At 30.6% G+C, this 26,043-nt stretch overlaps 1 protein-coding gene across 1 annotated transcript; it reads left to right on the top strand.

Moving 5' to 3' along the window:
* The first annotated feature begins 22,266 nt into the window (after positions 1–22,266).
* Positions 22,267–24,176, top strand: LOC108331965 (dof zinc finger protein DOF1.4). Its single transcript, XM_017567009.2, has one exon. It carries the CDS (start codon positions 22,760–22,762, stop codon positions 23,720–23,722), a length of 963 nt encoding a protein of 320 aa, XP_017422498.1. The 5' UTR covers positions 22,267–22,759; the 3' UTR covers positions 23,723–24,176.
* Positions 24,177–26,043: the final 1,867 nt, after the last annotated feature.

Here is a 26,043-nt window from a genome sequence, read left to right as displayed (position 1 = left end):
TATAGAGCAACAATCAACATACTTGTCTTGTGCTTCTTTAGGTATAGAGCATGTTCATACGAACATTACTCATAACCATTCTTTCCGAAATATGTATCAATTCTTTCATTCCAGGCTCGAGGAGCTTGCTTCAGACCATATAACGCCTTCTTCAGCTTCAACACCTTCTTTTCTTCAGCTCTTCTCATCTAACCGAGAGGTTGCTCTACATATACCTCATCTTCAAAAAACCATTTAAAAATGTAGACTTCACATCCATCTGCTGAATCTTTCATCCTATTTGAGCGACTAGCGAGAATAGTAGCCGAATTGTTTCCATCCTTCTCATTGGAGCGAATACTTCATCATAGTCAATCCCCTTCTGTTGTTTGTAGCCCTTCACCACAAGTCGGGCTTTATAGCGCTCCACCTCTCCTTCTGAATTAATTTTCTTTTTGTATACCCACTTTACACCAATTGGCCGAACACCTGTGGATAAATCTGTCAACTCTCATGTTTCATTTTTTCAATTGAGTTGATCTTCTCATCCATAGCTTTCTTCCATCTTTCATCAAGCACCTGTTAACAAACATGCTACATTTACCTCATCAGTGGAGTTATCTGAGCTCTTACTAGTCATATCTTGCTTCAAACACCTTTCATGCAAGATCTTCAACTATAATTCATATAACCGGTTTTTCTTCACTTTTACCTTGGTTGCTAGACGTCCATGCTTATCATTTAAATACAATACCTGATCTTTCATAAAAACTAAATTACCTTTTTCAATTATCTAACTCATGCTTAAACTATTGCTCTTTAACTCAGGAACATAGTAAATGTCCCTAATCTGTCCAACTCGTCCATCCTTCTACATATGCCAGATTGTTCCACGCCCTTTCACGGCCACCTTGGAGTCATCTCCAAAAGACACAAATTCAGCCTCCACCTTGGTGAGTTTATCAAAAAAATTCCCGTTTCCACACATGTGATTACTTGCTTCAGTATTTAAATACCATACTAAGTTGGTAGAAATCTTCTCGGCCTTTAATTTCAAGCATGGTCCAACATCCGAATTCTCCACCTTTGACTCTAAGATCTTTGACGTCAACAAAATCCCCATCTCTTCTTCATCTTCTTTTGTAAGAAGGTTTCTCTTACTTTTCTTCTTAGCTCGACATGTGACCAAGCTTACCACAGTTGTAGCACTTCATTGATCTACATTCATTTGCATAGTGACCATGATTGCCACACTTAAAACACTTCACTTCTGACCGATCTCATCGGCCTTTCCCTTGTCCTCGGTCATGCCAATTCTGTTGACCGATTTGCTCTTCATTGCCTCGACCACTCCACCTTGTTCTCGTCCTCGGCCTCCTCGTCCTCTGCCTCCTTGACCTCCACTCTGAGTATTCCGAGTTTCGTTCGAGTCAAACTGCGCTTGTAGTACTTGATCTTCAGGTTCCCTCTTTTTCTTTTTCTTCCTCAATTCATGGGCCTTTAATGACTTAGCTAACTCCTCCACAATGAGAGTTGATAAATCCTTTGTCTCTTTAATAATGACCACGATACTTTCAAAATCATCCGTCTGATTTTTCAAGATCTTTTTCGCAACCCGGTTAGGAGGAACCTCTTCTCCGTTCATTCCGAGTTGGTTGGCCATCTTTTGCACTCGAGCTATAAACTCAGCAACTTCCTCCTTTTCATCCATCTCCATATGTTCAAACTCTCTTTTGAGAGCTTGTACTCGGACCTGCTTCACGCAAGTATCTCCTTTGTATATGCCACCTTCAAAATTTCTCATGTTTCTTTTGCTGACTTTGCATTAGCTATTTTCTCGAATCCCGATTCATCCACTGCATTATACAGAAAGTACAAAGTTGTTATATCTTTCACTCGTGTATTTTCCAATGTAGCAATTTGGTTCACTATCTGATGCTCATCATCTGCTGGTTCATTGTACTCGTTCTCCACTATGTCCCATACATCTTGGGATCCAAGAAGAACCTTCATTTGCAAAGACCACTTGTCGTAATTGGTATTTTTTGACAATTGTGGCACACTAATTCTGTTGACTATCTTTGCCATCTCTCTAAAAAAACTCAAGCATTCACTTTTTCTCTCACGGTGTTTGACTCTCCTCTCTCTATTTTTTCTCTCTCTCGGTACTCAGAGCATAAAGCTCTGATACCACTTTGCTAAATAAAACACACTCAACCGCTACACATAGTGCAAATATTTTCGTTAGAGAAAATAAACGCGCGCTGCAATCCACACTAGAATATATTTCATTTTGCAAAACTGAACCCCTACACCACAAATGTTTCTCTCTCTCTGATAAACAAAAAACTTGTTGTACTCTAATATATTTTTCCTGATAAAACTGTAGGAGTACTTTTTCGTTCATATAAAACGGCTTTAAATAGCTGTAAACATGACACATGTCGTGGACCTTTACAAGATAATAACAACCTCAAATAAAAACTATATGATATTTATCTCGTTGTCTTCCTTAGGAGCATCTCTTCATCATCATTGTCGTCTTCAACATCATCATCTCATCATCATCTTCATCGACTTTGGCATCATCATCTTCATTGACCTTCATCTGTCAAACAAAATCTCTACCGAACTCTCTTTTTAGCTTTCTATCGAGTTCTTTGTAGAGCTTTCTACCGAGCTCTCTAGTGAGCTCTCCATTGTCCTCTTCATTAAGCTCTTTGTCTCTACATGCTATCATCTCCACTAAATTCTTTGCTTAAATTGACTATATTTTTTTTTCAATTATATACCTTCATGCATCATGTTACCCAAGTCACCAACTATTAATGTATTTACCTCATATAAGAGCGTGATATAATTATTTTGCTAACTAAAATTTGATATTGGATCATTGATGTAAAAAATTGCATACACTACTACAATTATTGTATTTTGTTATGTATAATATGTTTCGATTTTATGATAAAACGTAGACTATGAAAATGTGATAAAGATTTTTTTATAATTTCTAGCAAAAATATAGACTCAAATTCAGATAAAACCGCAACATGTTCAGTTTTGATTTTCAATTTTTTATTTTAATTAGTACTATAGACTACAGTTCTTACCACAATAGTAGCCTATACTTATATTTCTTTATTCTTTTATCCTTAAAAGGGGTATAAGTTATAGTTTTCTAAAAAATCAGAGTTTATAACCCTCTTTAAAATTGGTTTTAGATTATGGTTGTGGTTTGAACCATAACCTATATTTGACTATAAACTATAGTTAACAATTGTAATCTATTACTCTTTTTTTATTATGTCTAAATATATTAGGATTGAACAGTGAAACACCGAAAAGAATAGTAATCACATATTTTTCCTGTATTAATGATAACTCTTCTAAATGGTTGAATAAGATAATTGAATTATCAATCATATTAGTCAAATTTAATTAACAATCATGTTTTGCAATAATAAATTATATTAATTATTTAATATTATTCATGTTTTGCAATAATAAATTATATTATATTTAATTATATTATTCATGTTTTGACCCTAAAAGCTAAAAAATAAAGATATAATTAATTTAATATTATTCATGTTTTGCAATAATAAATTATATTATAACATGAAGAACTTAGTTTATTTTAACTATCATACGTATAAAGTTGAACAAACTTATAATTGCATTCACTTTTTGACAACAAACTTCCTATCTCATGATAATTTTGATTATAATATGAATTAAGGAAGACCACACATCCATGATGATTAAAGAACAAATCTTATTACTACTAATTTCTAATTTATGTAAGCAAATGAAAATGACTTTGTGTTCTAGTATTTTTTTTAAAAAAAATTACTTCTTTAATTTCACCATTTAATATAAGTTACAGCAATTATTGGGGGAGGTCTTTCTAGGAACAGAAGTTGTACTTTCTTTTTTGACAACATATATAAAAAAATCATTTCTTTTAGCATTTTCACAACGTTTGAAATGTAGGCTTGTCCAAGATTAATATTTTCTAAATTAACAATTATTTTACTTCATTAATATGAATATAATATTTATACAAAAACAACATCGGGCCTTCGAATATAAGCCACTCAAACATACGAAAAAATATTACGTAATGAAATGAAATACAAATACAAATCAAGAAATTATAAACAGAAAGTTTAAAAAATATTAATTACACTAAAGTGATATGAACTACCATGATTTTTTTAATCCTTGAAATCGTCCTTCGTAATCCAATGAAGTGTTAATTGAACTGACGATATTGAAACCATATTTAATATATTTAATGTATAAATCACATTTATAGTTGAGGTTGCAAGGCCAAGTATGTGTATGTGCTTTTATTTCTTTTTTATGCTAAAAAAAGTAATAAAATAATCATTATTATAATTATAAAAATAAATATAAATAATTTTTATTTATTTTATAAGTAATTTTTATAGACAATTATTTTTGTTTAAAATAAGTTTAAAAAAATGACAAATAAAAAAATAGTTAAATTTTAAAAAATAGTTACTTAAAAAGTAAAATTGGAAAATAAATATATATATATATATATATATATATATATATATATGTATATGTATATATATAAAACACAAAAAATCTCTTTTATATACTAATATACATTATAAAAAAAATTATAATTACTAATGACAAAAATAAATTTATCGATAAAATTAAATTTATAGAAAAAAATAGTCATTTAAATTTTAATTACTAACATAAATATATATTGATAATGAATATGATGATAAAATTGGTCAATAAATTATAATTTTAATTATTGATAAAAGTAATAGTTAATAAAATTCATCTATAATTTATAATTCGTTTTACAGATAAAATTTTCATCACAATAATGGTACAAATCTATAATTACATATTTTCATTTACAACCATCCCATCTAATACCAAATTTAATCAAATTTCATTAAAACAACAATAAATAGATAAATTAAATACTTACAACCTTTTAAGTCCTAACAACCAAAACACAAATTATAAAAAATCTAAAAGGTAGTTGTGAAAAATTAAAGTACTCAACTTCACTTTATAAAAATTGAATATATAAACAAGAATAAATCACAGATGTCGGTAATTGTTTCAATTGAAGCCATCGCAAAAAGAAACAAAGTATGAACCAATTCTCTCCATCGAGTTTAAGAAACAAAATATAAAACGTAAAAGAAATTCAAACTAATTTTCAACTAAACTAAATACTAAACTAATATGAAGTATCATTGCTTGAAAACCTTGACGTAATTGTTAGCTTTTCTGTTAACTATAAGATAACCTTGCCATCTTCTTTGAAGTCATTTTGGGAACAAAATTCCCTATATCCCTTCCATGATTAGAATTTGATATTTTTTTTTATTGTCTACCTCGTGCAGCATTAACATTTTCACCCTATATTTACCATTTATAAGAAGAAAAATCAATGAGTAAATTCCGTGAAAAATTGTTGCATATCATATCAAGTATAATATGAAGAAGGCAAAAGTGGGTCAAATCACAGTCAAATTATACCGTTTAGACTCTTACATTCTTAGGTAGAAATAGTTACGACTAATAATTATAGTTTTTGGTTTAATGATAAGTGTTCAATCTAACAATTGGTATCAGAGCTAAAATCACGAGTTTGATTCCCAATGAACAATAGTTTAGGGAGAGATTATTACAAGTTGTATAATTATCCCATGATGAAAGCAAGGTAGACCAAGCCATAATCCAAGTGTGGGATTCCTAGTGGGACAATTGTTTAGAAAAGATTGTTACATATGACATCAATTATTATGTGATGGAGATCAAGTGAACCGAGTCACAATCAAATCGTGATATTTAGATTGTTTCACTAGAAAAAGTTGTGTCATGACTAATAGTTATAATTTTTGGTCTAGGGATAAAAATTGAATCCAACAAAATTATATTAGAACAAACTTAAAAGTAAAAACTAAAACAATCGTTGACTATATTTAGTACAAGAGAAATAAAAGAATTAAATTCACACCATACTGTTTTAAAAAAATTAAGAAAGAATTTATTATTTATTAATTATTGATATGTGATTAGTTAAAAACATTAATTAAAAAATTGTAAGTGTAACACTAAGTATAAAAAGGTACCAAAAATAGTTATTTGAAAATCTAAATTTCGTACATACCATAAAAGGATTTCATGTTTGGTATTGCTAGTAAGGTTAATAACTTTTATCAACACACTAAAACCTTCCAACAACAATGGGTTTTTCGAAGTCCTTATTATATGTAACAAAATGGGTGTTCCCCTGTCAGCTATAGTTTCCTATCAAGTTTAGTGGCGGAGTCACAGCAAAAGTTTGATCCACATATATAACACTCTAGACACTCTAAAAAAATAAAAATAAAAACAATATAAAAATAAACAGTAATGAAATTAAAAAAAAATCATTCTTGAGAAAGCAGTGAGATTTACCTCTTCCTCAAAATAGATGGTCATGAACATGCTCTTAATTTTTCTCTGCAAAATTTACCCTCATTTTCAATTCCAATATTGATGTGGGTTTACGAGCAAATTACAATTTGATCCTTAAATGAAGATAAGAATGAGATTAAAAAAAGTAGAATAGTGAGATTACTATAAGTGGGGATTTCAAACATAATAATAAAGTTAATTGGATTGGACATGCAATACATGATGATGAAAATAAATAATATAAAAATAGATAGTCTACAAATAGTAATAGTATGTTCAGCAAGTAAAATAATCCAATGGGGGTCTTTTATAAGAAATAATATTGGAATTGAGCTTCTACATTCAAATAGAAGAAATCGGGCCTTTTCAACGCTTCATGTTGATCCATTAATTAAAAAAACGACTTTAGAAGATACATTATTTAAACTGGACCGTTTAAATTGGGCCTCTCGTACGGCATCTCTACTATCAGATATTGGTTGGCCATTGCTTCCTTCACCCCTCAATTATTTAGCTCCACCGCCACAACACGAGGAAAAGACTCAAACATACCGCCACTACTGTCGCCGCTTTCATCATCATCACCTTATTGCAGAGAAAGAAAAAGAGAGAGAACATTACAGAGAGAAAAAGAAAAAAGCAAATGTTCTGAATAACTCTTTTTAAAAGTATTTTATATGTTCTGAAAATTTCTTTATAGAATACATTACATGTAGAGATGTTTCCAAAAATTTATAATGTGTTTCAGAAAGTTTATTCTGAAAATTCAATTAAAAAAACTAATTCTATAATACATTTCATTTCACGCATTGCGAAAATTCTATTTTAAAAATCACATTCTAAAAATCTCTTTTCAAAAATCTTATTTCAAAAATTTCAAAAAAAACTTATTTTCAAAAGTTTCCAAAAATATACATTTTGGAAATCACCTTTACAAAACAAAAAGTATTTTGAAAATTTGAAGAGTGCTCCAAAAATTGTGGGATGCAAGAAGTAAAAACAAAGTGTTTGAAAAAACAATAAGTATATTTACTCATTTCCTTTTTAAATCTTCATATTTTTATTCTAACATCTAAAAAAAATCATTTCTATTGATTCACAACAAAAGAATATATATATATATATATATATATATATATATATATATATATATATATATATATATATATATATATATATATATATATATATATATATATATAATTTTATGGGTCAGGTACATGAATTTTCCTTTTTAGAAAGAGAAAAATACAACAATAAATCACAAATTAAAAAATATATAATACATTTATACTCTAAAATCAGATAACAAACCTACGCAAAAAAAAAAACATCAACAATAAAATAATCTTAAGACATGCAGTAGCACAAAGCCACTCAACTCGCTATACAAAATCATAGTTGAAGAACTAAGGATCAACTAACATCTTATTTAAGAAAACAAATCACTTTAGGCAGTACCGAATAAACACTATTGCATCAAAAGTCCATAAAATATCTAATACATCACTATGCTACCTTACAATGGAAAAACAACAACAAAGACACTAAAAAAAATAATGCCCGAGTGTAAAAAATAACACAAATAACCTAATATATTGTATAGCATAAAGGAAGAAATTAGTCATTATCATAACCAGAGCACAACACATTATAAACTTTTGGTTCCCTTCGACGACAACTGTTCAACTGTCCCCTTCACAACCTGAAACCCTAAAAAAGGGAAACTATATCATACATTCTTCAATAAGTAAACTGTTAAAAGAAGAAACCAAACATCGATAACAATAATCTATAATGTTTAGATACAAATGGACATTCACTTCTCATTGGATTTTCAAGAATTTAACCAAAACTCATTGACAATGAGTGTTTGTGATCCTTGTTGAACAGAGTTGCTGATTTATTATTTTTACCGGTTTTACTAGTTTGCACAAGGAAGAATGTTTAACTGGTTTCAGAAAACAAACAATGAAAGGAAAACGTCTCAATAACCTGTTTCAACGCTTTCTTTACTAATACTTTCTTTAGTTCTAAAATGCACATAGATAAGTGATGAAATCTATGTCATTCATTAGAGAGATGAGTTCTTTCAATAATAGTCCTACTCACATTAGTTACATTGAATAAACTTTACATAAGTCCTTGAAAATGTTATTTGTCAATTTTTATGCATCAATATTAAGTTAAAAAATGTGTCTTTGAATATATAGCAAGGAACTAAAATATACAATAATAAATACTTAGTTTAATTTAGAGAATTAAATGAAATAACAAAAGTTTTTAAAAATGTGTTTATGATGATGATGGTCTCGTCAATTAAAATGACTGGAAAGAAACTTTTAAGTCTTTTACAGTGGTTTAAGAAAGGAAAGAATTGATGAAACTTGTTAACACATGATCGTATAGAGATTAGACTATTTATGCAAACTAATATTTTGAAGTTTAACAAAAGTATTAAACGAAATATTGATATGAAAATAAATATGTATTTAAATAAATGGTTAAATATGTTTTTAGTCCTTCAACTATCAAGCGTTTTTATTTTTAATCCATTTTCCATACTTTGGTATACTTTGATCCTTGTCCTTAAGAAAACTGTAATTTTTCGTCCTCCATGACCAACAACGTTAATTTTTTCTGACGCAACTAATGGTGTGCTACGAAGGCAAATTCAAATTTTGTTTCTAACTCTAATTATAATTAAAAGAAAAAACATTAAATTGTAGGGTCAAAACTGGAATCCCTTTTTTTTCTTCGTTCAATGGTTCTGCGAGCAATCTTTTCTTCTCCATCTTCAACCAGCCATGGACAACACCAGGTCAATCTCCAACTATTACACAACACTTTTTTTCCTTTCGCCTATCTTCAACTCAAATCGCAACATTTATCATATATTTTCCACTCTCTTTCACTTTTTTTTCCTTTCCCCTTCCCTAAACCTATTCCCCCAAAAATCACAAGCACACGCATCCACCCAATCAACCAAATCCGTAATTCCTCGCCCCAAAAAAAAGAAGAACTTTTTAATATTGATATTACAAAATTTGGTTTCAATTATTGCACTATATATATGTTGAATGGAGTTGTAGGACACTGACAAGGAAAAAAGAACATGGCGTGAATAGTTCAAGTAAGGAGTAGTGAGACTCAGCCTAGAGGTCGATGGACAACGAAAAAACATAATAGATTTGGGTGAAAGATCCATATTAAACCAAAACAAGGAGATTTGTGTTATACTCTTGCCGTCACCAAGTAATTAATAAATTCCAATTCTTTGATGGATGATAGTATAGTTAAACAAGTACCTTTCCTCTCCTTCCTTCAAAGACATGTGTGTCCAGTTTGGAATGGTGGGATTTTGCAATTATCTCAAAGCTTGAATTTGGATTGAGGATGATAATATCTGCATCGGATCCTGGAAAAATAGTTGCTTTCCTTGGATATGTATTGAAGATTCTAGCACTAAAATGATCGCAGAAACTAAGAATAGAAAAATCAATGTGATACAATTGGGCTTGCACTGGGAATTGGTCAATGAGAACGACTTCAATAATTTAGATTGAAATGTACCAAATAAGGAGTCTTTTTGTTTAAAAAAGCACAAGCAGACAAAAAAAAAAACTACATTGTTTTATGGAGGTGAAGTGTTTTTCTTTCTAACTCTGTTTTTTTTCAAACACTTTTTTTAAGCATAAACTCTTAAAGAGGTGGCAATGTTATGAATCTTGCATTGAGTACAATAGAAAGCTTAACGTGACGTTTAAGTTTTGAGGCACTTTTACTTAATGACGATAAAGGGGCAGCCATTGAAGATGAAGAAGAGAATGACGATGAGAGGATTCTTGCAGAAACTGGGAAGGAGAAGGGAAGAGTATTACTAAGTGTTGGCCATAGTTGGTTGAAGATGGAGAAGAAAAGAGTGCTCGCAAAACTCTTGAGCGAAGAAAAAAAAGGGATTCTAGTTTTGACCCTACAATTTAATATTTTTTCTTTTAATTTTAATTAGAGTCAGAAACCAAATTTGAATTGGCCTTTCATGTGGCACATCGTTAGTCACATCAGAAAAAAAAAATTAATGTTGTTAGTCATGGAGGACGAAAAATTAGAGTTTCCTTAAGGACAAGGATCAAAGTGTACCAAAGTTTGGGAGAGGGACTAAAAATAAAAACGCTTGATAGTTGAAGGACTAAAAACATATTTAATCCTTAAAGAAATAACGTCTAAGAGAAAAATATTTTGTAACATCCTTTTTAGAAAAAATCAATAAAGGTTTTCAAGACTGAATTGTCTGATGAATATAGTTTATGAATAACATCTAAGGAAAGGAACTATTTTTTAAGTGAATAATTTAATAGACAATATGAGTAAACGAGCTAGTGTTTTATGAACAAGAAAGTCTATCTCTTTTATAACACTGAAGCTGAAAGAAAGCTTTATTCAATATAGTGTTAACTCGAGCAAAGCATCCTAAGAATACACCCTACATTTAATGTTTTACACCATCTAATGAATATACATGATATATGCTTTACCATTACCAAACTATGCATTTATTAATGAATTGACAAGTGATAAAATGTTTTGAATACGCAATATGGTCTAATGCTTATCAACATTCAAAATGTTTATTGCATGTATGAAAAATTGCCTCGATGCTTATATACCTTGTTCTTGATATTTGTGCATATCACTAAAGCATAAAGATATGATCAGAATCACTACACCCAAGAAAAGGATGTTGTGAAATATGAAGAACATTCTAAGAATGTTTTCCTTGAAGCCTTCTTATCTGTCACATCATACAAGCTTTATTTAAGATAAAAGGCTATGATAAAGCTCTAAACCTCTACAAAGTAAACTAAGGGGCTAATTTGGCCCTAACGCTGTCTCAACCCCCTTCAGGAGGGGTTTTGAGGTTATGGGCTCTGAAATAGCACTACAAGAAAAATCGTTGTTTCTTACGGCCAAAATTCGTATATAACCTCAAAAATCTGTATGTAAAGTAGTGTTACATACGAATTACATACAAACAAAAATTTGTATATAAAATGGTTATGGGTAATGTTACATGCAGATTTTTCTTTATGTAATTACATATGAATTTTCCATATGTAATTACATACGAATTTATTCATATGTAATTACATACAAATTTAACATTTGAGAGGGTCAAGGCTATCTAGGAGGTAAAAAGTAAAATGACAACTCTATAAATAAATAAATATATATATATATATATATATATATATATATATATATATATATATATATATATATATATATATGGTTTTACTTAAGCTAAGATGTAGCTAGAAGTACAAGAATATTCTTACTAGGTCGACGTGTGATAATAGTCACATGTGTTTGTCTTCTTTCTTCCTTGTACAAGAACTTTTTGCTTTGTTATGTTATGGTATCTTCTTCTTATATTAAATTAATTATTTTACCTTTTTTATCCTTTTAATAAACTATTTTTTCAATTCAAATAATTATCTATATTATAATATAAAAGATGATTTTTTGTTTGTTTATTTTTTAATTTTATCCCTCATTTTTTCAAATTTAACTATTTTTTAAAATTACCCATTTTTTAAATAAAAAAATTATCTACAAAACAAATAAATAAAAATTATATTTAAATTATTAAATTTATTTATATTTATTTTATAATTATAACTATTATTTTTATTATTATAAAAAAATGAACAATTCAATATAGCATTATAACAATAAAATCATTTTTCAAAGAACGGATGAATCACTATAGTAGAAAAACACATCATATTCCTAACCTTTCATTTTAATTTTTATATAGCAAGTATATTAAGTCAAAATGGGTCATTTGGCCCGATCTATCCTGACTCATTACGGGTTGATCACTTAGTGAGTTTAAAAACATTTGAACCTGGTTCAACCCATCACGAGTTGATGAGAGTTAAAGGAATTTGTTCACTGACTCACTTAATTACAAGTATTTTGTAATTAAAAAAATAAAAAAAAATAATTAAAATTTAAATAAATTTAAGTCTAAAATGATGTTAAACTTCATAGACAATTCAAAATAATAATAAAAATATATAATACAATCCAAAATCATCTTAAACTCTAAATACAGTCCAAAATCAAGCACAAAAGGCAAAATAAATAAAAATCTAAAAGTGATAATTTTTGTCACTTATCTATCTATAAGATTAGAGTCTTGAATGGATACAACATTTTTTGCTCTCTTGAAGCATTTTCTTGTTTATCCCCATCTATATTACAATAAAAAAGAATATTAACTAATAATATTGAAATACAAAGTAATAATTAGGTGGGTTGGTGAACCAATCCGACTAACCATAGGTTCAATCCAGGTAAGACGGATTCTTAGTAGGTCAGGCTCAAAATTGACCTATATTAAGATTTCAAATTTTTTTCAACCTAACCCGGTTCGAACTCGTGGTGGGCTGGGTTGGCTCACAAGTTCCAACCAGTTTTGACAACACTAGTATTAATCAACACCAGTATTAACCAACCACTTAAGGTTATCCTTTTTTTGTTTCATACGAGGATATCCTTTCCTTTACCATTGTTTTTTAATTTCTTTCATATATTTTTCTTTGGAAAGTTTTGTTTTGTTGGTTCTCAATGGAGAAAAAAAATTGAAACTATTATTAAATGTGAAGAGTTGATTTAAATATTGTTATATTTTCTTTGTTAAGGGTGTGTTCACTTTTAAATAATGATTTAAAGAAGACTGGGTAGATGGATTTTAAAATAAAATGTGTGTTGTTTTTTTTAAGGGATTTAGAAGTAATAGAGAATGGATTTGAAAATAAAGTTTATAAAAGTTGTGAGAGATTTGATTGATGTGATAGATTAAAAAATGTTTTAATAAATTAAAAGTGAAGATTACTATATTGCTCCTAATGTTATAAGTAATAATAAATGATATTTATCACTTACATATGTTTTGAAAGAATTATTTGAATACTACAATTAAAAAAAATAATACAATATAAAGCAGCACCACCACACGAACTTAGCTTCACAACGTAGAGCACCAACTCTAGCTTGCTCTTCCCTTACAGATATACTGCAACCTAAAAAGAAGTATTGGAATGAGTTAGAATGCCATGGAATCAATTACAACATCTTCGAATAAAATCGATTCCAAGCGCTTAGAATATGTTCTTATATGTTGGAATCAACTGTTACATTATGATTGAAATCAATTACGTCTTATTGGAATCAATTACCCTTAAGTAAAAATTAATATAGTATTTATTATTAATATTATTATTATTATAAAGTATTATTATTTATTTTAAATGATGATTATTATTATTACTATTACTATTATTACTATTATTATTATTATTATTATTATTATTATTATTATGGTTAAATATGTTTTTAGTCCCTAAACTATTAAGCGATTTTGTTTTTAGTCCCTCTTTCAAACTTTGTTACATTTTGATCTTTCTCCTTAAGGAAACCATAATTTTTCGTCCTCCAAAACCAACAGCGTTAAAAAGAAGCTGAGTTGGCTAACGGTGGAGTGCCACGTCATTTTTTTTTTCTGACACTGAGTCAATATTCCCAGTTTTTCTCCCTCCCTCAGTGGCGCATTAGATTAGGGTTACTATTTTGGGGAATGAGAGTGGGAAGAGAAAGGGCGTTGTGGCGAGGCTCCAAGAGGAGAGGCGCGATTTTGGGGAGAAGATCGTGGGGGCCGAAGCGGTGGGAGACGAAGTGGGATAGAGGGATGAAGTGAGGGTTGGTGTGGGAGGTGATCTGGATTTGGATATCGAGGACGTCGCGAAGTTCCTCGAGGAACTGCAGGCAGTGGCCGCAAGGGGCGGCGGAGACCGCGAAGGAGTCGAGGTGAGTCTCGCCATGGAGGACAAAGTTGGTGAGGAGGAACTGCTCGGCGTGGATGGTGAAGTGGAAGGGGAGACCCGAGAACTCCACATTGACGACGACGAAGATACGGTCGGAGGCGCCGAGACCTACGGCGGCGACGGGGAAGTTGGAGATGGATGGACGGGCGAGGGACTGGGCGGGGGAGACGAGGGAGGGGAGGAGTGTGGCGATTGGAGAAGAATGGGCTTGGGCCTCAGATGCATCCCAACATCATACACGCATCCGAGCACTCTTTTAGAGTTAGCTTCTGGTATATGAAATTTCGACGGAAGAACCGTGGATAGCGATCTTCAACGTGGAAGACAGCGGCCGGGGATGAGGACGGAGGTTTGCGGTGTTATGGTCGACGAGGGTGGTGGACGGGGACGAAGATGCAAGGAAGGAGACGACGCTAGTGAGGAAGGGATAAAAGTTGGGAAGATTGACTCAGTGTCAGAAAAAAAAAATGACATGACACTCCACTGTTAGCCAGCTCAGCTTCTTTTTAACGTTGTTAGTTTTGGAGAACGAAAAATTATGATTTCCTTAAGGAGAATGATCAAAATGTAGCAAAGTTTAAAAGAGGGACTAAAAACAAAATTGTTTGATAGTTTAGAGACTAAAAACATATTTAACCCTTATTATTATTATTAATGATTATAACTATTAAATGTGAATGTATTATTTGATAAGATTATAATCGAATTATTATTTGTATTAAAACATAATTAGATTACTAAGTTAACTAAACATAATACAAATTACTATATATTTTTACATAAGTTGGATAAAAAAAACTAAATTCATAAATTAAATAACTAAACTAATAATTATCTTTACTTAATTCATGCATGCATTCTAAAGCCCTTTTTTTGTCCATGCCTAGTATTTGCAATTTATTTGATTCAATATCATTGGAATTATTAAAGCCAAAATCATGAATATGATGTATGGTCGAGCTTCTTGATATCCTTGTTGAGCTCAATCAATGCAAGTCATGCTCGAACAATTGCATTTTCCAATAATGTGTCCATAAGAGGAGTTTTCGTAGTCACCGTCACTTCACCACCACAACCACTAAGTCTCCATAACTACATCTAACCGAGCTCCACAACACCTTTACTGAACTCAACAACGTCTAGTTGACCTTATCAACATCCTTGTCGAGCTCAATAAAAATTGGTCGAGATCAGATAATTGCATTTTTCAATAATGTGTCCATGAAAGGAGTTTCCATAGCCACTGACACTTCACCACCATAACCACCAAGTCTTCATAATCACGTCTAGTTGAGCTCCACAACGTCTTTGCAGAGCTCAACGACGTTTGACCGAGCTTATCGACGTCCTTGTCGAGCTCAATAAAATAGCGCAAAAATGTAGTTGTTGTTGTAATAGTGTTAGATTATTGCAAAAGAAAAACGTTGGATTGCAACGTTCAAAACTTTAATTGCCAATAACGTTTAAATTCATTTTATTAAGTGCCCCAACGGTAAAATATTTAATAGTTTTTATTGTCTTTTATTGATTTTATTCTTTCCTAACTCTATAAATAGAGAGCTTTTCCCCCATTCCAAAAACATCCCAAGTCAGTCTTCTCTCCTTTTCTTTTCTTCTTTTCCTCTTCTAAAATTATTCTGGGTTTATTCTTATATTCTATTTAGAGTTCCTTGCTAGTTCTGAGATACTCAGAAATTCTGAGAAGTTCCTGTTGTATCCTGGGGGACTTGCGCAATACACCGCGGATAAGTCCTTAAGGACAGTGACTCTACACGCCTCAGGAAATACTACTCGTGATTTTGTCAGCATTTTTTACAACAGTTGTCAACTTCTTTATCGAATTTCGAACATTTTGGAATCAATTTCAACTATTCCTTCATATCCATGGAATCAATTTCAACTCCTTTGCCCTTTTCTAGAATGCTCCTTCTCTTTTCATTTCCAACCAGAATTGGAATCTTTGTCTGGTCAAGAGAATAACATGCATGTGAACAAGCAAAGTTGAGGATAAAAATTTATTTTCACACATAATACTTTCAAATCAATGCAGTTGAAAAGAGATTCAAAAATCATCATCTCACAAATTCTCGCCTTCTATTACTTTCAAATACGTGAATATGAACGTAATTTCATCCTCAAATTCATCTTTGTTCACCCAAATGAAAACCATATAAGTTTTGTTTTGTGTGAATATAAACTAGTTTTCTTTTTATGAAAATATTTGTTATTTTTGGCAGAAAAATTACATAAGAATGTTTATAATTATCAATAGAAAAATTGCATAGAGTTTAGTGTTTTTTTGAAAAAATAATAGGAAACTATTTACAATTTTAGGTAATAAAGTGTAGGGAGGTTCAACACACACATAAATATCTCCACAGTGATAAGATATTGTCCGCTTTAGGCCAAACCCTCACGGATTTGCTTTTGGTACCACTCCAAAAGCCTCTTAAGAATGGAAATATGTTATGTGTATATAAACTCATGTTCATCTCTTATTTTATCCGATGTGAGACTTTGTTTGTACCCAACATAAAGTTATACTATTTATCATTTTATTTATAAGACATGTTGAGTAATGGTATATTGATAAATATTTGTTAAATCAGATTAAATTTTTTAAGTGCTTTCATTTTAAATTTTATATTCTTGTTTATAGTTGTGATTATATTAAGATAGGTGTCTTGTGGTAAATGAGATTATTTTACTATTTTTTTTATTTCCAACACATTTGTCTTAATTTTATGCTTGCTTTATTTATGTAATTGTCGATGGGTAGATCATTTCTTCTACCAAACATAGAAGTTTAGATGAAAAGGAATTTGAAAACAAGATTATATTTAAACATATGGAGAGTTTAGGATGAATAATATAAATTTAGGTTCCATTAGGAACCCAAATGTCACATTGTTGTTTGCCCTATATAGATTTAGAACTATATTATTCCAATGAGAGATTTTGTTATAAGGCGATGAATTAGGTTTCACTCTTGGAATGCCAAAATACCGTTTCCACTATCATTGTCATCAAGTAACAGCTTTCATGTTTATTAAACTAATGAACAACTAATTATTGTTGTTAATGTAAATAAATATATCAGTGCACAAATTTGTAAGAAAACGATAAAGTCATATATGTTTTATATTAATCTGCACTACGATTTCCTCTATTAAATATAGAAGTTGGTGGCCGGGTGGGTGACTAAGAAGTCAATCATACTGTTTTATTTGCATGAGAAAGCATCAAATCTCAACCAAAACACAAAATAAATTATATTCTTTTGAAACACTTTTAGTCTTATAATGTTTTTTTCTTCTGTTTTATATTTAATGATAAATATCACATTTTATTTTAATAGATTAAATATGTTTTTAATTCTAAAATTTATATATAAAATTAACATTTATTTTTATTTTAAATTTTGATATATTTTAATTTTAAATTAAAACTAAATAATATAGTTTTTTTTAATATAATGGTATTAATTTTATTTTACATGTTATACAATGTTTCAAGATTTATTTAACTAGAAACATCTCGAAGTTTGGTCTCAAATATCATTTACGATATTAAAAGATTTTATATAGTTGAATTAAAAAGAATTATACATCTAAAACGAATTTCAATTATACATCTAAATCTAGAGATTAATATGCAGTTTTAAATAATACCTAAAAGTTTTTATCCATTTTTCTCGCTATGTTTTACTATGTGGATTCTGTGTCTTTTAGATACATTGACATTGCCATGAATATCAATTGAGACTTAGAAAAACAGTTTTATATGATTTTTAATGAAAATTATAAGATGAACGAGACTATCCAATATTTTATTGTGAAGATGAATATACATTTCAGATGAATAAATAGGTAAGAAAGGTTAAACCTGTAAGGGATAGAAGAATAAATTAATTAAACATGATGATTGATTGAATTTGGATAGGGGTAGAATAGAACTCATAATGAAAAGTGGTTGGTTTTCTATGAAACCTTGAAATTGAAGTGTTGTGGACCATCTTTGAGACACCTTCCTAAAATATCCTAAGCAGGGCTCATAGTAAGCTATATAAAAGAAATGAAAGCAGATAATTAGGAAGGTAAGAATCTGAAACCATTTTGATTAGGTGGTATGAGTTTTATTATGGAATATGAAAGTTATTTGAATGGGAAGAAAGCAATTATTGGATATTGGATAGTATTATGAAAGAAGAAGAATCCGAAAGTAAAAGGAATTGTATAGATAGCATAATTGGAAGGGAAAGTGGAAAATACTAAAATAGTGGTTCCCAACATTCTGAAGGACCCACGGGATTGAAGGTACTTGAAAGTTCCATAAGCAATGGTCCAAGAGATAAGTATTAATTTGATTTAAATGGTAGATTCTGTTGTTAAAAGACCGTGTATGACCAGTTCCTTCTTGGAATTTTCTATGCTTCTGCTTTATGCTCTAAGCTCTTGCTGTTCTAAATTACTTTTCTAAATTCTCACCAACTCTTCAATTAAACAATTCCAGACAAATTTACCCAATCAAAACCCTCTTTTCTATTCAAATCACTTTTTATCATATTTGTAAGTAAGGAATGTATATGTGTTGCGACCTAATACATTTGAGATTATTGGAGGCAACAATGAGCATCTGCGTACAAGTACAGAAGGTACATAATGATGAGTCCACTACAGGAATATGAAGCTCCCCAAAATTCCATTCACATTCACAACATTTAAAATCCTTTTATAAAGAAATGTGATTTTTGTAGAAGGAATAATATGATATCTTATCATAGATTTTTTTTAAAATGTTAAATATTGTTAAAAAAATGTGTGTTAAATATGGAATGGGATTTGGGAAGTGGAATTTTGATGTGTTGGATTTGATGGTTTGGTCCCCCAAAACGTCTTCTCTGTGGCTTGAGGCCTTGCTTTAACGTGCGCGTTGGGTTTCTTTCATGCCTTCTCTCTTTCTTCTCATGCTCTGTTAGACACCAGGACCCACCTTCACATCTACCTCTTCCTCTTAATTCAACCAAAATCTCTCAACTTTTTTTTTAAACACATTTTACAATTCTTTTACGTCATCAAAATATTTAAGATTCTTAACATCATTTAAATAACAATATTACACACATAATCACTCTTTAGCTAATACTGTGCACAAAAATATAAAACTCATATTCTAATACCTGTTTACAGGTTTTTAGATATTAGATACGTCTATATACATCATTATTCTGTGAATAATATAAAGAAAGGTTATTTACGTAAACAATTATACAACACTTTCTTTACGTCTTATTATATTACTTTTGTATTTATATTTTATGTACATTTTATTTATTTATTGAATGTATTATATAAACATAAACGTTTTATTTCAATATTCTCAACCAGCTAAAAGTAGTTTTTATTAATTAAACTGTGGAATTATTATTTATAAGTATATGTGGTTGTTTTTGCTGGTTGATTGAGTTTGAAAATAATCTATATGTAAATATAACTCTAACATAAAATTAAATATTATATAACAAAAAAAACTTATAAATAAAATATTTTAAAATTTTAGATTAAAAGTGATGATGTGAATTCCTTATATAGATTGAATTTAAATTATATATTTATAATATCTTTCCTTAATACATATTTGGGAGAAAAATACCATCAATTGATTATTATAATTATTGTAAGTTTAAATATGTTTTTTTATCATTTTTGTTTCTATGAAAAATGCTTTCTTTTTATCTCTAAAAATTAAAACCAAATTTTGAATTTTTCATTTAAAATATTTTTTTATTCTTCAAAAAAATTTAATCAATTTTTTAGTCATTATTACAATTCATCTTGTGATGGATTAATAGTATTTACTTTTTAGATCTTAAGAACTTTTTAGCAGCGCATTTCATATTATATTATAATACTACCATGTTTCGTTCAAAATAGTTATCTAATATTTTATTCAGTAAGTAAGTAGCTAATTATTGTTCTTACAATACTAAAATATAGATTCTCAATCTTGAAGGACCGAAATTGAGAAAATTTTGACGAAAACTAAAATCAAAATCTTATCATTTTATAAAATTAAATACATACTTCGAAGTCTTTCTAATAATAAGGTTATTGTCATATCTTATCATTTTGTAAGGATTAATATATATTATTTAAAAAATATTAATAAGAAAATATATATTATAAAACTTATAAGATTACTCTTAAAACCACCATGGCCCCACTTGCTTTCGACATTGATACCGACTGCCACATATTATATTGTTTTTTTAAAACCTAAGCTTAAGCAATTGATTAAACCTCTAACACTGATATCTCTCATTCTCTATTCATGCTAACCACTGATCAAGTGGGCTAAATTATTCTTCACTCACATGAAAATAGTATCGCTTAAATCATACCCGTAGGCCATAGACATAGTGACTAATCTCAATTAGTGAAGATAATGGTGGCTAATTAAGAAGGATTTTTATATAATAAATTACATTAGCATTTTTTCACGAGCTTCTCTAAAATATCAAGATTCAATTCTTTTCTTTATTTAATATTTACTACATGCTATTCTTTAAATTTTAAAGTGAACACCTTTACATTTTATCAAAGAAGATGTAAAAAATAAAAAAAATAAAAATGAGAATAAGAAGTAAATTTTAAATCTAATTCAATTTTACAAAATTGAATTATAAGATGAAGTTTGTATCAGTTTAACATGATAGTAGATATTAATAGGTGGTGTAATAATGGTAGCAGATAGCTTAACATGATAGTAGATATTAATAAGTGATGTAATAATGGTAGCGGATAGAACAATATATCTAACAAATAATAAATTTTGTTAGAATAAATTCTAATAATAATTTTAAAATTATATTAAGAAATAAATTTTAAATCTAAAAGTAAATCTCAATATTGTATACTATAAAATGATATTACTTCTAATTGATTTGTTATTTTCAATATATTATAATAAATAAAATTGATAGGGTAATTGTTAGGAAAAGGGAAGATTTAAGGGAGAATCAAGTGGTGGAGAAGAATGATGAGTGGGAGAGGGAGAGGGAGAGGGAGGAGGAAGATCCCTTGGAGAACTACAAAATCTGTTCATTCACACTTATCTCTACCTTTATCTTTCTTTTATTCTTTTTTCCCTCCAATCTTAGCTGCATACCACATGCTTCTGCACATTTACAAGCTTCCATGCCTCCATCTCACACACTCACAATCTATTAACGCTTTATTATTGTTTTTCATTCAAAATTAAAATAAGAAGAAAAAAAAGTCCATCAAAATTGTTTCTTGGTCAATATGAACCTGAGAAGAAAGAACAAGCATTGCAGCTTGCAAAGCATGGTCTTCAATTTCGAGTCTTGATATGTAAATAACCACATGCTGTCTTTTTGTCCTTTTCATTTGGAGCTTTTAGCCCCTCGCCCAGATTTATTGTTCTCACTTCCCTCCTTTCATACCATATATATATATATATATATATATATATATATATATATATATATATATATATATATATATATATATATTATCTTTTTTCATTTATACTACGTATTTTGCCTTTAAATATTCATGCAAATGTCATATTTTATAGTTAAAGTTAAGAATAGGAACTAATAAATTTGTTGATGATTTGGAATTAGTATATAGTGATTAATATTGGAGCAAAATGGAAGTGGGATTTGCTGATACAGTAGACGCTTTGGGTGTTGGGCTCTTAGGGATTCCCTCGATGGGGTTATCTATATGATCCTATCATTCTGTCTGCACAAGGGAATGTAACAAGGGAATATATGTGTCATTTTTTTTTCTTTCTTGAACCACTCAAGATCCATCTCCCAATTCTGCTTTACCTCTGTGTCCTCTTCTTGGATTTCGAATGTTCTTTTTATATTCCTTGTCATTGTTCCCATTCCATTATATTAATAGTCATCAAAATTGGATTTTAAACCAAACCCATCACGTGAAACTAACTATACACTGCTGGGTTTGAATTAACATATATTATCATTCCAAGGGCTCACAAATTAATTAATAGTCAACCACGTTCACCACATCATGTTAGATAATTAACCCTGTCCACGATTTACACACAGAAGATGAATTAATTTGAAATCCGTTTATGGTTTGAAGGAGAGGAAAAAATTGTTGAACAAGTGTGAGAAAATGGTAGCAGTCACCCTTCCAACAGCGTCTAACAAATGGACACAGCTTCACGTCTCTCTCTTAATTATTAGACAAATACATGTCCACCCCAATTTTGTTGCTTTCCTTTTGGAAGAGAATATCTCCACTGTGTTGTTATTTTACCCTAGAATTCCAACTTAAAACACTTTCTCTTTCATCTTTCTTTCTCTTTCTATCTATCTATCTGTTATCTTCTCTTCTCTTGCATCTCAGATAGATGATCGCAAGGCCTCTATGGGAAGAGTCATGGAAAAACCAACCCAAGATCTTCTTCACCAGCAGCAACAAGCCCTCAAGTGCCCTCGCTGCGACTCTTCCAACACCAAGTTCTGCTACTACAACAACTACAGTTTGTCACAGCCCAGGCACTTCTGCAAAGCCTGCAAGCGATACTGGACCAGAGGTGGAACTCTTAGAAACGTTCCCGTTGGTGGTGGCTGCAGGAAAAACAAGCGTATCAAACGTCCAAACGGTGACGCTTCTTCTAACTCTCCTCCTTCTTCCTCCACTCCTATCTCCAATTCAAATCCTCCTTCACTGCCCCACATCCCTTCTACTTCAACCGCAAACCATATCAATGTAAACCCTTTGTTTTATGGCCTACCCAGTAATAACGCTTGTGATGTCATGGATGTTCCTTTCCCAAGGTTTAATCTTCAGTCTCAGCTGAGTGCCCTTGGGTTAGGTTTTTCATCCGGGGTTAACGTTATCTCAAACCAACCCAGTGATAATGGCTTTAGTGCTACTACTACCACTACTACTTCGAACACTGACAACTTTCTTTCTGCTTATAATTCCATCTTTGGTTCTTCTTCCTCCTCGACTTGTGCACCCACCACTCCTGTTATGGCTTCCTTGCTGAGTTCCACTCTCCTGCAACAGAAGTTTATCGGCGGTGCTGGGGTGAAGGGTGATCATGTTGGCAACGGTTTCCAGGGTTTGGCACCGCTACAAGGGTTGCAAATGGAAGGGAGTAATAATATTAGCTCAAAAGAAGTGAAAGCTGAGGGACCGAACAGGTTGGAGTTGGAGTGGAGTAATGGTAACAATAACAATGGTGGTGGCGGTGCTTGTCAAAACCAGATGGAGCATGTGGGCTTGTCTGATCCTAATTCGCTTTATTGGAACACCGCAACCAGTTTGAGTGCTTGGAGTGATCAACCTAACTTTGGTCCTTCGGTCACTTCTCTGATCTAGAAAGATGAAGCATCGTTTTCAAGCTATATATGAAATCTCTCTCCCTCGTTTAATTAAGGGCATGTTCTGGTTCATTAGGCTAAGTTTTTGCAACTTTTATTTTGGGGTGAAAGTGGGTTGGATTTACTACTTACATTGAAAAGAAAAAAAAATAAAAGAAATAAAAAGAAGATAGTTGAGATGAGAGGAGTTTGGGATCGGAGCGATCATGTCAGCTGCAAGAACGTTACTACACTTGAGCCTGTTAGTTTTATGTGTCAGGGTTGAGAATTGGTTAATTGCGCTGAGAGGAACCTCGGATCCTCTTCTCTCATCATAGTCTCTGCACAGCGTTTTGTTTCCTGTGGAGATCAAAAGGAGATCCTCTGGTGCAAGTTCTCCACAGTTGAGTAAGTTGGTCCTTTTCATCAATGTATATACAGGATGCAATGACATGTCTTCTTTTGCTTTTCTACCGTCTGATGTATTGTGATTAGTTAGATGAGGTGGGGTTTAATTACTTTGTATAATACGATGCTGAGATATTGGTTCCATTTTCGTTAACTTTCTCAACATTTGTTTAGGAATATTGCAAGTTGAGAGAAGTAGTAGGGTAATTATTATCCGGGCATAATGATATGGTATAGGAGAGAGGGAGATTAATTACATGGAACGGGTGATTAATGTATGTGGGGTTGGCTTGGGTCATGTACTGTTTGGTTTTGTGGTTCTTCTCTATTGGTAATTCAAGATAGTTTGGTTCTGAAAAGAATTTTGCTGTTTTTATTGAAAAAAAAAAAGAGAATTTTTGAGGATAAGTCCATGTGAAGTTAAAGACTACCAACCATGCCGAAATGGTGCATAACTGTAAGTGGGCTAAATCTGGCTACAATCTGTAGCGCACAATAGGAATGTAAGCAGGACTTGGTCTCATATGTTGTTGTCCTTTAGCGACAGGGAACATTTCGTCTATTTATCATTTCAGGTGTGTCTAGAACCAAGTAAATACCCATTGAACTTTCAAACTCTAGACACTGTTTATCAACATTTCTGTAGTCTCAAAGAAAGACCCTGGATTTAGGTACACTAGACCAGGTAACATGTTTAAATATTTTGCGGATGGAAACAACATCAATCATCCAACATATTAAGACGGTTTTTTTTTATGATAATTAATACACCATGATTAAAGAGAAATATATTATTTAATTTAAAGCTAAATGTCAGAAGGTGTCTGAAAAGGCTTTAAAGTGAGGAAAATAGCTTACTGCTTTGATGTTCTCAGTAGTCAGTATCGAAAATCAGTGTGAATGTCGTATCGTATGGAGTTGCGAATGTGTGTGCCATGAGTAAAATCACATATTCAAATTACCTGTCTCCTTTTATGCTTTTTTTGATTTAGAAGAAACTGATCATTCAGAACATTATGTTACAGTTACGGAAGAAAAATAAGAGAAAATTCACGTTATTTGAACGAACATAAAATGAAACAAAATAAAAAGTAGTACGGGGATTCCAGCAAGATAAGGCAATCTAGATACTTGATAGAAGTTAATCAAGAGATTATAAATATAATAAAGTTAAGATAGGTATAATTTATTAATTAAAAATTATTACTATATTAAAGTTTCAATTAACTTTATCTTTACATAGGCAATCAAACCTTCTGATAAGAATTAGAGCAAAATATTTCAATTAAGTGTTGGATGCAAAAATCACGGTGTTTGGACCTTGAAATAGGGAGCATTTGACGCCTATTATGAACTAAAATTATATTTTCATAGCATATGGTATGAACAAGAAATATGACAAAAGGAGAAGATCCATCCAAAGTGCAAGAGACAATGATGTTGGTTAAACACGAGAAAGTTGGTAGACTTGAGAAGGAAAAAAACGTGTAGAAGATGGATGCATTGAGATTAGAAGAAAGTTAGAGAAAAGGGAAAGCATTTCCCATCTTCTTCATACTAAGCATTATAAAAAAATAAAAATAAACACGGCTCAAGTAAGGAAGTAAAGTCTCTTATGTAGACTTCCTAATAAATCTCTAAAAAAATTAATACTAATACATTTTTATTAAACTAATTATAAAATCATGTTTAAGAATAAAATTTAATTAAAATATTAAGAGTGAATGTTAATTTTTTTTTTAGTAAAAATAATATTTAATGAATTAACAACATTTTTTAATAAATCATAACTTTAGAAAGAATAGATTGATTAGTTATCTTTATTATTATTTTACTAATCCATTTTGATTTTTATATTTTTTTTCCTGTGACTTTTCATTTACTTATTATACTTCTTGACTTCTTTTTTCCTTGAACGTTGATTCAGTACTT

Source organism: Vigna angularis, chromosome 1, assembly GCF_016808095.1.
Source record: "Vigna angularis cultivar LongXiaoDou No.4 chromosome 1, ASM1680809v1, whole genome shotgun sequence".
NCBI lineage: Eukaryota > Viridiplantae > Streptophyta > Magnoliopsida > Fabales > Fabaceae > Vigna > Vigna angularis.
The sequence above is the reverse complement of the archived record's forward strand: the minus strand, read 5'-3'. Positions and strand labels throughout refer to the sequence as shown.